Here is a 14,584-nt window from a genome sequence, read left to right as displayed (position 1 = left end):
TATAAGTACATGTTATAAAAAATATGATTTTGGATTGCCACTTTGTTTTTTTACGAAAAGTACTTTATCTAAAAAAAAGGATAGAGACAGCATGCGTGTGTATTTATAATGAAATGTCATTAAATTGATTATTTAAAATGCGACGAAAATCTTTAAAAAAAACACTGGATTTTTTAAATAAATTGAGCTGTGTACTATTCATAGAGGATCCAAAGTAAGATCGACATAAGAAAAACTAATTATTGTTACATAATTTCTTTATTTTTTCCCTTGAAAGTCCGTACATTTGGCAAAAAACTTTTTTGCCAAATGTACACAAATGTACAGTGAGATGAAAATATTATTTTTTATAACCACGACCATATTTTTATTGAAACTGAGCTATGAATTCAGAAACATATTTTCATACAAGAAAGTCGACCTTACTTTTTATCTTAGAATAAAAATCTAAATTAAAAAGAAGCACGGTGTACATTGGTGACATATATCATAACACTAGCATGACGGTCGCGGTTTTGACACGTCAAATTCTGACAGTTGTCAGAACATTCCTGACAGTTGTCAGAATATTCCCGGCAATTGTCAGAATTCGATTAGAATCGTGACGTACGCTATAGGAACATTAATTTTCTTTCATACAAAATGAATATATAACGGTGCATTGACATCAAACGAGCGAATGCTCATTCTAACCACACTATGTCAAATTATTTTAGTGTAAACAGGCGTAGAGCATTCTTTCGTTGTTCTTAGTGCGTTCGAAAAGATTCTATGCAATGTTCTTATAACAACACTGAATACGAGTTTTCGTTTACATAAAAATAACACGAAAGAATGTTCTTGCTCTAGCTCTATGTTCGTTTGATATCTTTGGCATATTATGATAATATATTATGATATTATTACATATGTAATTTGTAAAATTGTAAATCTGACATGATTAAAAAGAGCAACTATGGAGTTTCTTGCCGATTCTTCTCCGTAGATACTGCTTTCCGAATCGGTGGTAAATGTTAAAATATGTACTTAATGACGTTTCAAAAGTGCTTCTAGAAGAAGTCTAATTGAATAAATAAATGTTTGAGTTTGAGTTTTGAGTTTGATGTAAATGCACCCTAACAAAAATGGCCGATATTACCGAGTATTATCGTTAAATAAAATATCGAAACGGAGTGATATTACTTTAGATGCAATAAGTTTTCCGCCAACAATCTCTAAATGCATTATATTTTTAAACTCAAATTTCCAACATCCTCGCACCATATTTACAAAACCGTTCATAACGCACTACTACAATAAACAATAACATAAAAAGCTTAAAAAATTCCGAATATATTTTCATCCAAGAACAAATCAATAATCGATAAATTCAAAAACAATATATTTTTTCCAGTACACAACACAAAATTGACTAAACTACATGACATACTGCATATACACATAAAAAATGTTCGATTTTTTCGTATGTTTATCACTCGATCCCCCCGTACATATCGCGAGTGTCCCACGCGTGGGTCTAGGTTCATTCCCGTCGGTGGTAGACACTAAACTACTCCCCTTTTAATCTCTTACTGAACTCCTCTTGTTGTAACTCCCGCCACTCTTTTTTCGCCTTCATGCGCTTCAATTGGCCGTCCCTGTAGAAAGAGAAAATTTTTTTTAATATATTTTTGGCACCCATACATATGCAGACTAAATTTATTAGTTATTTATATTTAAAACTAGAGAACCAATTTTGCTCTGATGAAACAATTTATCAGGTTATCACATCATATCAGGGAAAAACGAACAGGCGAAATTTTTTCATGTGTGTATGTTTCTTTTATATCAAAAATAAATATTTATAATCATTTTGAAATCTTATAGTTGTGATGTTTATTTCCTGCGCGAACCTTCTAGTGTCTATGCTTAGTCACTTGTTCTTACGGTGTGGGAATTGTCCTTAGCAATTAGCATCACGTCAATTTCACATAAAATCAGTGCAGCAATACATTTTAATTAATGGTTGCTGCTTTGCTGACGGGGAGTCCTTTTTGCCACCATTGCTATATATTATGTAGGTATATTTTTTTTTTCCTGTTCTGTGTTAGATTATTAAGATTTATATTTTTGTAATTGGTGGCAATAAAACACTTTCTATTTCTATTTCTAATTTTAGCGTAAATTTTAGTGTGCATGTGTACATGATTGTTAGTGTTCGTGTTAGTGCTAGTGTACATGTTGTAGGTAGTGTGCTTTTATTCTGAAGTGTGTGTTAGCGGTAGTGTAAATATTCGTGTTCGTGTTAGCGGTAGTGTCAATGTTAGTGTTCGTGTTAGCTGTAGTGTCAATATTAGTGTTCGTGTTAGCGGTAGTGTCAATGTTACTGTTCATGTTAGCGGTAGTGTCAATGTTAGTGTTCGTGTTAGCGGTAGTGTCAATGTTAGTGTACGTGTTAGCTGTAGTGTTAATGTTAGTGCGTGTTAGCTGTAGTGTCAATGTTCGTGTTCGTGTTAGCGGTAGTGTCAATGTTAGTGTTGGTGTCAGTGCTATTATTCGTGTTGTTGTGTGTGTGTTTGTGTTACAACTCACCACATCAGATCAACTAGCCCACCGCGCCTCGCTATAGCCGCTTTAACTCTATTAGCGAAGTCGACCGCACTCTCTTGCGGGCCGCGAGTCATGGCCGGCAAGTACCAAACGTCGCACACTATCGCCCACGAGCTCATCATGTTCAGTAAGTAATGGAGCATTCCATAGCGGGAGCTGTTCCAGAACGCGTCGCCGAATCGTGCATCATATCTGAAAGGGTAGGATTTTATTAAAAATAGAGAAATTGGCACAGTAAGGCGGCATTATCATTCGAAAACGGCCCTCAGGAAGCAAAATGTGGCAACAAACGAGGAGCAATTTATATATGTCGCAGTCATCTGGTTGAATATGTTATTTGACTGAATGACTAGCGCGTAAATTGAATACATTTAATAGTAATATGTACTATATATCATACTATACATAGGCTGAGCATTGACAGACATAACAAAATAATTTTTGTTACTTCATATAATATGTAACACACCTCATGTCACAATATGTTGTGAGGGTTTCATAAAATCCAAAAACTAATTTTTCGAAGTCGATCCTTTACTGTAATTTTTTTTCCGAATGATCGTTTACGGTCTTTGGGCGTAACATTAAATAGTCAATTTATCGTCTCAATTATCATCACGCTAAGAAAAATAGGAGCGGAGCCACGCGGGAAAACCGCGGGGTAAAAACTAGTAATATACTATAAACTAGTCCATACTAATATTATAAATGCGAAAGTAACTCTGTCTGTCTGTCTGTTACTCAATCACGCCTAAACTACTGAACCAATTTGCATGAAATTTGGTATGAAGATATTTTGATACCCGAGAAAGAACATAGGCTACTTTTTATCCCGGGAAAATGACGCAATCCCGGAAATCCCACGGAAACTGAGCGGGCGAAGCCGCGGGCGGAAAGCTAGTAATATATAAATACTTACTTGATAGCCACAGGATATATAGTGCCGCCGACTTCAAAGCTGCCCTTCTTGAATTGCACAACCGACGTGTTGTTTATGCAGGTGCCTTCGGGAAATATCAGGATCGGCGGATTGTCCACTACGGATATGTGCTCTTTTAGCCTGGAAAAGAATATTTTTATGTATTAATATAAATAAAAATTGGGCAAGAATCTTCATTTCTTCTTATAGAAATCTTATAAATACTCTTTTTGTTTGAAAAAAAAAACCTTGAAGCGGATATTTTTTTTAGAGTTTACTCAAAAAAAGAATTTATTTTTAAACTACTATGCACCTATGCATGATTTTTACTCAATTCTATGCTAAGGCGCCACACAATGGAACGTGCCGAGAAAATAAAAACATTCGAAAACCATACTATTTCTGAAAAACAACTAAAAATCCCCACCCCCCCTCCACTTTTCTTCAAAATCAATACACATAAAAGAAAATCTCACCGTCTAGCGACAGCGTGTCTGTCTTTAACCTCAGATCTCTCGAACCAAATGTGGGGCGAAGCCCTAGCCAGAGCCCTTTGCAAGAGCCCTAGGAATCCATTGTGTCTTTGACCAATCTGTGGATTTTTGGTTATTTATTTAGTAAAAAAAAAAACGAAAATCATACTATGCAGTAATAAAAAGTGTTAATAATCACATAAGAATTTCAGAAACTAATTTAAAAGATTGACAGGAACAAAATCAATACCGTGTACACTAATGGGATTCGAACCCACATTGCACTATAAATAAAAATAAAACAAATCAGTAACTATTTATACTAAAACAAATAAAAATTACGTATTTGTTAATACGTACTTGAATTTATTCTCAAATTCATTATTACAATAAAAAAGCTATCTTACATAACCCAAAACTTGTTTCTTTCGAGCACGTTTACAACAAATATTAAATTTACAAATAAAATTATTCCCACATAAAAACTCATTACAAATCTTAATTCAACATGCTCCCAGACGTACACAGACCCCGTATCATGCTATGAAAAATGAAAAGTAAATTCTTAATTCTTTAAAATTATACACAGTGGCGTAGCTACCGCGATCATCACCCCTATATGTCTCTTTTATAAATTAGTACCAAAAAGATATTGCTCTGGCTTCTCAAAAAATATCCCCATAAATTCTATGCAAGATAAACCCAACACGAACATAAATTAAATTCGCAAAAATACTTGCCCTCCCCTAAATAAAATTCGATTTATTAACCCCAAAACAGTCTCCCATTAAAACGCAATAAGTCCCCTCTCCCCCTTCAATTTCTATTCACGATAACACAAGAATGATAAAATAAGAATATCATTGGCATTTAACTCTTTTTTTTAATGAGATGGTACTCATTATTGGGATTCAACTATTGAAATCCAAACAACCCAGTACGCTACGCCACCGACGATAAACACACACACACTCACCAACGAATAGCAGCTGTCACACATGAGCACCAACACATCGATCGGGCTCGTGTGATTGGCCACGCATATCCCGCTCTTCGGCTTATATCTATCCCCGTTGTGATAAGTTATCACTGCGCTAATACACCGCGACAGAAAGTTGAAGCACATCAGCGACATTGAATTGTTTACGCGCTGTTTGAACGCGCCGTCCGGTAGCGTGCCGACTATGGCCGTGCTGACGATCAGCCACCACACCTAGGGGTGATGTATGTGGTGATATATGAACATCAACCCAGTAAACTAATGTATTGACACAGCTGTATATGTGTGTTGTGTAGCTTGGTGTTCATGGTGAACATTTGTTTAGCAAAGTTGGGCCAAGATTGTGCGGTTTTTCACTACTTGTCAGTAACTGGCAAGTAGTGAATGGTTTCAACAACATAAAAACAAGTTTCCAACAACTAAAATAATAATGTTAGTCAACTGTTGCTCAACAGACATTTACCATAAATACCGGGCTAATTAATTTGTACTTAAAAAATATATAATATCAGCTGTGTAAAACAATAAGGAGTAAATGATCGTACAGTAACAATTTGATATGACCAGACACGTCACAAAATATAATTTATGTCAAGCCATGTGATAATGTCACGGAATAATACGCCACATAACAAGTTTATATCATAAAATGAGCGGCGTCACATTTTATGCCATCTGACACCTGTCACACGAATGTCATGACGGCACAATATGACACGTCACATATGGTACGATTAGAGCGCGTCATATCATATCATTATGACACGGTTATAATATGACGTGTCATATCATAATCTGTAATACGTCACGTCACAGAACCATTATAACACACGTCACACATCATACAATAGAGACATACACAACCCAAAAACGTCACATAGTAACAAAACAAACAGCTTAGCCCACATCAACCCTCGCGCATAGACAACCCTCTTTATAGTGGAGAGCGCATAGACAACCCTCCTCATCTAGAGTCTAACCAAAGAGAAACACATGTCCATGCTCAGCACGCTGACGTCGATCGGGCTTGTGTGGTTGGCGACGCAAAAGCCGTTAGATGACGGCTTGTATTGCGTATCATGGTAGTAGGCGACGCAAGATACGCTTCGTATTAACATACGGTTCGCCAGCTTGTAGGCGATGCCCCCGAGTGTGCGACGTATTTTGCCGTCCGGAAGTAGGCCAATTAGCGTCATGCTGACTAGTGTAGTGATGACCTGACGTGTTGGGGTTGCGCAAGAGTTGATTTTTGTTAGTCACGAAATATAAGAGAGGTAGAGAAGAAAGTATGGTAAGGATGTAGGTAGGGATGTATTAAAAAGTAGGTAAAGTGAAGTCCCATGTCCCCTTGTGGGGTAAGGGGCAGCGGAATCAGTGATACATCTGTTTCACTGATCAAAAAGGCATACGTAAGGTAAGTATGAAATGCAAAATTATCTGGCAAGTGGGTAGGGAGAGCAAATAGGTCATGAACGTAAAATAAGTTGAAATGAGGGTAGGTAGAAAAATTGGTAAGTAAGAAAGGCAAAATTACTAGGAAAGAGGAGAATAAACACATGTCATTAAGGTAAGTAAGGAACACAAAATTATAAAGACGTCGAGAAATAACTAAGGTAAGTAGGTAACGCAAAATTACTCATATTACTCATAATTTAATCGAAAGTATATTACCGTTCCATGAAATTAAGAAAACAAGAAGATATGCGACTATTAAAAATGCTAAATAACATAAAAGTAATTTTGCGCTTCAACGAGCATACTTAAAATAATTTAAATTAAAATAACATGTAGAATACATTAATATTTTAATTAGATAGTTTATTTTTTTAGAAAAATAATTAACATATACATATTTAAAATGTCAATTAATATTCTGGCTGATACAAATTACACTATTGTTTCTACCAAAAAAATTATCAAAATATAATCATCATTTAAGACATGACATACTAGCTTACCACCCCTGGCTTCCATTTCACGACAAAAAAATATAATCTTTTCAAATAAAAATTCATCAAATTCGTTTCAGCACTTTCATCATAAAACAGACACATTTTCATATTTCTAATATTACTTTCATTAACTTCAAAAATCCATTCCTATACTAAAATAAATAGCACACGTAGTTACCACTACTACTACTAAGTAGATAGTATATACTACTACTTTTCAATCCTTGGTTGGCAGATATTTCAATCCTTGGTTAAAACTTATTCGTCGAATAATGTATAAAACTACCATTTTAAAAACGTTTTCTAATTGTCCGTATTTGACAGTTTACGTGACATTTTAATATTATCGTGTAAGGCCCTTCGCTCATGGAGCTACTCAAAAATGACTGAACTAATCAGTAATTACGATTACAAACCAGTTACAAATTGTATCTCGCATACAACGCTACTCAAGTTATAAGGTTTTAGTCACTTGTCAATGTTTGCTCGTTCATTTTTATCATAAAAAACAAAGAAACTCGGGAAACCAGTAGCTTGGAGACCGGCACGACGCGTCGCGCGTGATTTGTTGCTAACGCGTTACTCACCAGTTAGTAACTAGTCGCGTCGTGTGCGAATCTCCATAGAACATGTATGGGCTGTGACGCTCAGGCAATTCGTTAGTAATTTGAGTTTGTGACTAGTTCTTTTTGAGTAGCTCCATGATCGAAGGGCCTAATACTTTATTGGACGGATAAGTTTTAACCAAGCATTGAAAAATCGGCCCTTAGTATAGTATAAGTCTTAAAAATGTTACTACTACTAAGTAGTACGACTTTTACTTAGTAGTGGTATAATATAACAATGACTAGTAGTATATTAGCCTACTAACTTACTACTACTTACTACTAACTACTATACTACTCACCCCAATAACGAATATGAGTATCCTCAGTGGTAGTAAGAAGAAGTATCGTACAATGAAACCCATGACCCATATGATTGTGAGGCGCCATGTTAGAAATTCGTATTGCCTGTAACAAAAAATATACATACCTATTAATTCAAAAAATATTTCTAAAGTATATAATTTACTAGCTGTGCCCCGCGGTTTTACGTTATGATATGGCCTCAGCCCTCCTCGATAAATGGGCTATCTAACACCGAAAGATTTTTCAAATCGGACCAGTAGTTCCCGAGATAAGCGAGAGCACAGTTAGTTTATAATATTAGGAGGAAGTAAGAAAGAAGAAAGAAAGAAAAAACGTTTATTTAATGGCACATAGCCTCACACGTACATAATTCAAAGCAATTTATACAATACTTATATGCTACAATACTTACTTACTACAATACTTAAAAATACACATTGAAGTGTGTAGTCTGTGAAGCATGATGCCATTAAAAGGGGAAATCACTCGGTGAACATCTGTGACGTAAACAAAAAAAAACGTCACAGCACCGATTTTCAGTGAGCCCCGAGAGCAATAATTCGTCATAATATATTTTAATTAAAGAAAAGAAAATAAATACAATATTAATAGTATAATGTAAATTATAGACATAATAATATACTATAATATATATACACACATACACGTATTATAATATATTACATATAAAAGAATTTAATGCATAATACATTAAGTAGAACCACTAAATTGGTAAATAAATATATAAATAAAACAAAGCAATGAAAGTTAAAAAGGATTCTGCCACAATAGGTATATAAACTGACAACCATGGACGTGAACCCAAGGAAAGCATGTTTCGACGAGTGAAGGGCACCATCCTAGCTTAAAAGTGATTAGTTGGTAGAAGAGGTTACAATGCAACTAATGCTGATCTAACTGCGTCTGAATAAGATAGTTTTTGTACTTTAATCTAAACGTTGATAACGATAAGTAGGGAAGATCTAATTTTAGACTTTTTGTTATAAATGCGAACCTTCCTAGTATTAAACTTATGAAAGAAAATTCAATATTTATCGAACACTTTTTAAATTTAACTATAACAAAAGGAAAAATGTGTGCGTGTACTAGTGTACACACGTAAGAAGTGAAACTTTTTTATGAACTTATTTTTCAAAAAATAATTTACTATATGCAACTTTACAGAAATACGTCGAATCACGCGTGGTAGGGATAAGAAAAAGATGGCGCGTAACGGAAAAATGTCACGCGTAACGAAAAAATGTTACACAAAATTTTTTTCCAAGCCCAATAAAGAAGTTTCACTTCAAAAAATTCCAATATTGATCAAGTACGTACATATTTTTTTTAATATACATAAACGAAGTTTTTTTTGTTGTAATAAATACAACGTAAAACAGTTTTGTGACAAAAAAAAAACAATTTAATCGTTTTCACTTAATTTATATTTAAATTCAAGTTTTTATATAAGTGTATAAATGAATATTTAAACATGTATTTGAATAAAATTTTAATTAAAAGTTTTTGTAGAAAATGTTTTTAATGATCTTGATAACAATAATAATATACATAGTTGTAATTATTATCAAAGCAATTTACACATTTTAAAATTAATTTTGTGTATGAACAAAAAATATATCCTACTAGCGGTCCGCCCCGGCTTCGCCCGTGGTACATGTTTACGTTTTCTCTACATAAGAACCATCCTCGTACTTCAAGGAATATAATAAAAAAAGAATTATCGAAATCGGTTCAGCCGTTCTCGAGTTATGCGCTTACCAACACATTTTGCGATTCATTTTTATATATAAGAAGATATCCTTCCTACTATAGTCTGTCCACTATAAGAATTGCTTTTTGACAGCTCGACGGGTGATACCAGAAGTGATGTTCAAAAGATTATCGATTGTGATACCATTTCAATTATAAATTCAAAATATTATCATAAATCGAATCAGGTACGTAAATAATAATTACAACGTAAACTTACTAATAAGATATGTAATAATAAGACCACATATCTATGCATTGTATGTTAAAACTAAACTAAACTAATATTTTATGATTTATTGGTTTCTATCTTACAATTTGGTTGTCTTTACGTTTAAATTATATAACATAATAGAAGAGTTTTTCTGTATCGGATATATTTTACAGAGTATTTCTATCGATTATTTTAATCTATCGACCCATCATTGAATAATTCTGTGTAGGCATCACTAAGTGGGCGGGACCTGTCCATGAAGTACGATAATTATTTGTATGACATTTTAACATAGACAATACAATCCTACATGGGCGTGAAGCTGTCAAAAAGCAAATAATATAATGGACAGAGTATAATATCATAATTGCGAAAGTTTGTGAGGGTGGATGTGTGTGTAGGTATGTTTGTTACTCTTTCACGCAAATATTACTGAACCGATAACAATGAAAAAAATTTTAAAATCAGATTTTAAAATCCGTTAAAATCTTTAATTTCCACATTATTTTCATACAAAAACCTCACCTATTAGTCCTGGTGAGCAAGTTCCAACTCCTCAACTCTTCGGCCTCGAAGACGGATGTGACCTGGTCTTCAATGATCGACTCCATGCCAGCTTTGACCAGATCGAGACAGTGGAACACGTGCATTTCGAGGTTGTTCTGGAATATTTGGAGATGATATATAAAAATAAGTCGGGTTTTCCTTCCTGACGCTATAACTCCAGAACGCACGAACCGATTTCCACGTTTTTGCATTCGTTGGAAAAGTCTCGGGCTCCGTGAGGTTTATAGCAAAGAAAAGGTGTCTCTGGTGGCGAAACGGAGTTCGCCCGGTTTGCTAGTCACCATAGTTAATCCATACTAATATTATAAATGCGAAAGTAACTCTATCTGTCTGTCTGTTACTCAATCACGCCTTAACTACTGAACCAATTTTCATGAAATTTGGTATGGAGATATTTTGATACCCGAGAAAGGACACAAGCTACTTTTTATCCCGAGAAAATGACGCAATCCCGGAAATCCCACGGGAACGGGAACTATGCGGGTTTTTCTTTGACTGCGCGGGCGAAGCCGCGGGCGGAAACCTAGTAATATATATACTAATATTATATACTATTTATAATAATGATCATGATACTTAAAACCCACCTCTGGCTTAATCTGCTCAATCAGCAGACCATTGGGCAGCCTGTCTTGACTCTTACTCCTCTTGTAGTTGAGTTCCGGCGACGGCCCGAGTATCTCTTGCCGCTCTATCACCGTCATCTTTGTGCCTGTAATAGTTAATTTATTTTTATTAATAATAATGAATATAGTTTTAATAAATAACGCCGAAAATCATGTACTTAATATTCAAACCGATTAAAAATTGTATAATGCGTCGGTCTTGTCACTAAAGTGCTAGTAATAATCTACAACAATAATTGAAATGATACAAATAGAATAAAAAAAAACCGTAAGTATCTTTTTTGTCCTGGAATTTATAAATTCGCTAAGAATTGCGAACAGCCTTATTTATTAGGCAACGTCTGTTAAAAGTAAAACCTAGGAGCTACTTTTTAAAAAGCCTTCATTTTCATAATACGAATTACGAACCTACCCGCATTCGACCTAAATTTTTTTTAATAGGTACTTAAACAATTATTTTCTTTCGTTCCAAAAAAACTAGACATCTAAAAAATACACATACATATTCTTAAATAAATAACTTTACAAATAACAAAAGTGGGTTATTTTAACTGTACACACCTGATAAACATACTTAAGCATAATTTAAATGCAATCTACATGTTTTAGATAAGCACACATACATACATAAAAACATACAGCTATAGATTTTAACGTGTGTGTGTAAAATGAAATTACTTTTAGTTTTTAACTGCCGTCAGAATTTCTAACTAGAAAGTAAAAGTATGGATGGATGAATTTGTAATTGGAAAATTTTTAATCCATACTAATAATTTAATATGTGACAATTTGTCTATCTTAATCTTAATCTTAATATCTTAATCTTAATCTTAATACTATTATAAAGGCAAAAGTTTGTAAGGATGTATGGATGTATGGATGTATGGATGTATGGATGTTTGTTACTCTTTCACGTAAAAACTACTGAACCGATTACAATGAAATTTAGCACACGTATAGAGGGTAACTTGGCTTAACACATAGGATAGGTTTTATCCCGGAAATCCCACGGGAACGGGAACTATGCGGGTTTTCCTTTGAAAACGCGGGCGAAGCCGCGGGCGGAAATCTAGTTAATCATAAATAGCACAAAACCGCTTTACATAAAATGTAACATAGTTAATGAAACAAAGACTACCTTTTTTCGAAAATCAAACCCCAAAAAGTTGAAATAAAGAATGAAAGTAGAGGCTTTTTCTTTTACTTTTATGCTATCCCCACTCTTTGCCAAAGTTAAAGCCTATGTATTCTCAAAATCTATCAAAAATTTGTACAACTATTTCACACAGTGAGAATCTATACTAATACTAATATTGTAAAGCTGAAGAGTTTGTTTGTTTGTTTGTTTGAACGCGCTAATCTCGGGAACTACTGGTCCGATTTGAAAAATTCTTTCGGTGTTAGATAGCCCATTTATCGAGGAAGGTTATAGGCTATATATCATCACGCTACGACCAACAGGGGTGGAGCCACGGGGGAGAAACCGCGCGGAGCAGCTAGTACAATATATCCCCATACGATCGACAAACGTTGCGGGCACAACTATACCATTCAACACGGTAGTATAAGCATGTTATATAACAACCATTACTATACATACTTAACTATATACGGTCGGTGGTTATTTCAAAATTGTCGTCTCTTACGAAAGACGTTAAGAGGTTTGCACTACACGCAATCATGATAGAATTACGTACAACCGAGTTTTAGATGTCCAATGTTCACAATCTTGAAAACGTGTAGAAAATTATGTATATTGAAATTCATTTGATAGTTTTATGGCATTCAAATTCTTTTGAAATGATTTTTTTTGAAGAATAGAAAAAAATTGAACCCGCGTCTCCCGCCTTACCGGGGCAACGCCTAATCTCTCGGCCATCCGGGATCACAGAGGACGGCTTCGTCTGTATTTTATTTGGGTTATTAGGTGCCTCAAAACTTTCGTCTGAGTAAACCGTTTTTGACTATTCATTTTTGAAGTGAAAACTTCTTTAGCGGCGTTGGGTATAAAATCTTAAACTCGTGTCAGGACACGTGGCCTGATCGAAAAAGCGTAAAGGTGGGTTCCCACGGCATGTTTGCTTCACAAGCATTGGCAGACGACAAGCGCTTGTCGTGGTCCGTCGCGATTTGAACTGAGCGTTCCCACGGCATGTGTGCGTATGGCAAGCACTGGCGAGCACGGTGGACGGTTATTATTATTATTCCTACTAATACCTAATCTGTGGGTCATTACACGTCAAAATGTCATATTTGTATGGGTGAAATAATATAAATTCTCGAATTTTGCATGATAGAAATTATCGTACAATCAGCGTACGATAATACTATGCTATCGTACATCGTACGTAGGCACAAAATTATTTTATTTATTTATTTATTTATTTAAATTCTTTATTTAACACACACAAAAAAATAAACACAAAAATAAAAAGAACAAAAAAGAAGATCATAACATGTTAAATAGGCGGCCTTATCGCTATAAGCGATCTCTGCCAGGCAACCTTTGGATAGGATTTGTCATACGAATTAAAATTAGATGGGTGGTGTTTGATTTAAAAGGAGAAAAAAAAATAAATAAAAATATGTACATATACATATATACGTATATATATAAAAATAGATACCTAATAATAAATAAATAAGTAAAAACAATATAAATATTGATATCAATACTATAAATACATGCTATAAATACACATACATACATATATACTTACATACATACATATCATACATGATACATAATACATAACTATGTATAAATAAAAATATTACAGCTCGTTGAAGAGATGACGTATTTGTACGATAATTATCGTACGGTTCCGAACAATGACGCGCTACAGACGGCAAGCCCCGACGGACGTCGACCAACACCGTCGCACCGCGCCAAGCGCGCACCTTTGATCTTACCGACTTCCGATGGATAGCACAAGCGTCGGCAAACATCGGCAAACAAGCACAAGCGCGCCGATTCCCATGGCATGTGGTATGGTGTGGCGCGGTTGGGTTTGTGAAGCAAACATGTCGTGGGAATCAGGCTTTACCGACTTCCGATGGATAGCACAAGCGTCGGCAAACATCGGCAAACAAGCACAAGCGCGCCGATTCCCATGGCATGTGGTATGGTGTGGCGCGGTTGGGTTTGTGAAGCAAACATGTCGTGGGAATCAGGCTTAAGACGGATGTTTTTTTTTTAGCCTTTATATTCCATGCGTAAAGGTGGATTCCCACGGCATGTTTGCTTCACAAGCATTGGCAGACGACAAGCGCTTGTCGCCATCCGTCGCGATTTGAACTGAGCGTTCCCACGGCATGTGTGCGTATGGCAAGCACTGGCGAGCACGGTGGACGGTCATTCCTACTAATACCTAATAAATTTTCTTTTTTTTTTAATTCAACGATAGGTATATTTCCATGTGTTAAGTGGGTTTTTATTCGTAACCAGGCATCATTAACATCATTTCTATTATTATATTGAGGTTTTGAACAATTCCATAGAGCTGGTTCATTTTCGTACAGAGTTAAAAACTCGAAAATAAGTTCGTTCGTCCACTCCATCA

At 35.0% G+C, this 14,584-nt stretch overlaps 1 protein-coding gene across 2 annotated transcripts in view; it reads right to left on the bottom strand.

Annotated features, from left to right (window-relative positions):
- Gpat4 (Glycerol-3-phosphate acyltransferase 4) overlaps positions 1 to 14,584 on the bottom strand; it is a 28,708-nt gene continuing 14,124 nt past the window's right edge. The window contains exons 3-10 of one of the 2 annotated variants that reach the window (XM_089712888.1): positions 10,983 to 11,107; positions 10,354 to 10,490; positions 7,841 to 7,946; positions 5,962 to 6,198; positions 3,985 to 4,100; positions 3,509 to 3,649; positions 2,572 to 2,781; positions 1 to 1,637 (exon numbers count right to left, since the gene is read on the bottom strand). In XM_089712888.1, coding sequence (XP_089569014.1) covers positions 1,550 to 1,637; positions 2,572 to 2,781; positions 3,509 to 3,649; positions 3,985 to 4,100; positions 5,962 to 6,198; positions 7,841 to 7,946; positions 10,354 to 10,490; positions 10,983 to 11,107 — 1,160 coding nt within the window. In that variant the 3' untranslated portion in view covers positions 1 to 1,549. Of the gene's footprint in view, positions 1,638 to 2,571; positions 2,782 to 3,508; positions 3,650 to 3,984; positions 4,101 to 4,957; positions 5,195 to 5,961; positions 6,199 to 7,840; positions 7,947 to 10,353; positions 10,491 to 10,982; positions 11,108 to 14,584 lie in introns of both variants that reach the window. The other variant, XM_089712887.1, reaches the window with a different exon arrangement.

This window comes from Colias philodice, chromosome 29, assembly GCF_061535455.1.
Source record: "Colias philodice isolate Cphi_HAF_F1 chromosome 29, ilColPhil1 Martin Lab GWU primary, whole genome shotgun sequence".
Taxonomy (NCBI): domain Eukaryota; kingdom Metazoa; phylum Arthropoda; class Insecta; order Lepidoptera; family Pieridae; genus Colias; species Colias philodice.
Note: the sequence above shows the minus strand (reverse complement) of the source record. Positions and strands in the feature narration are given on the sequence as shown.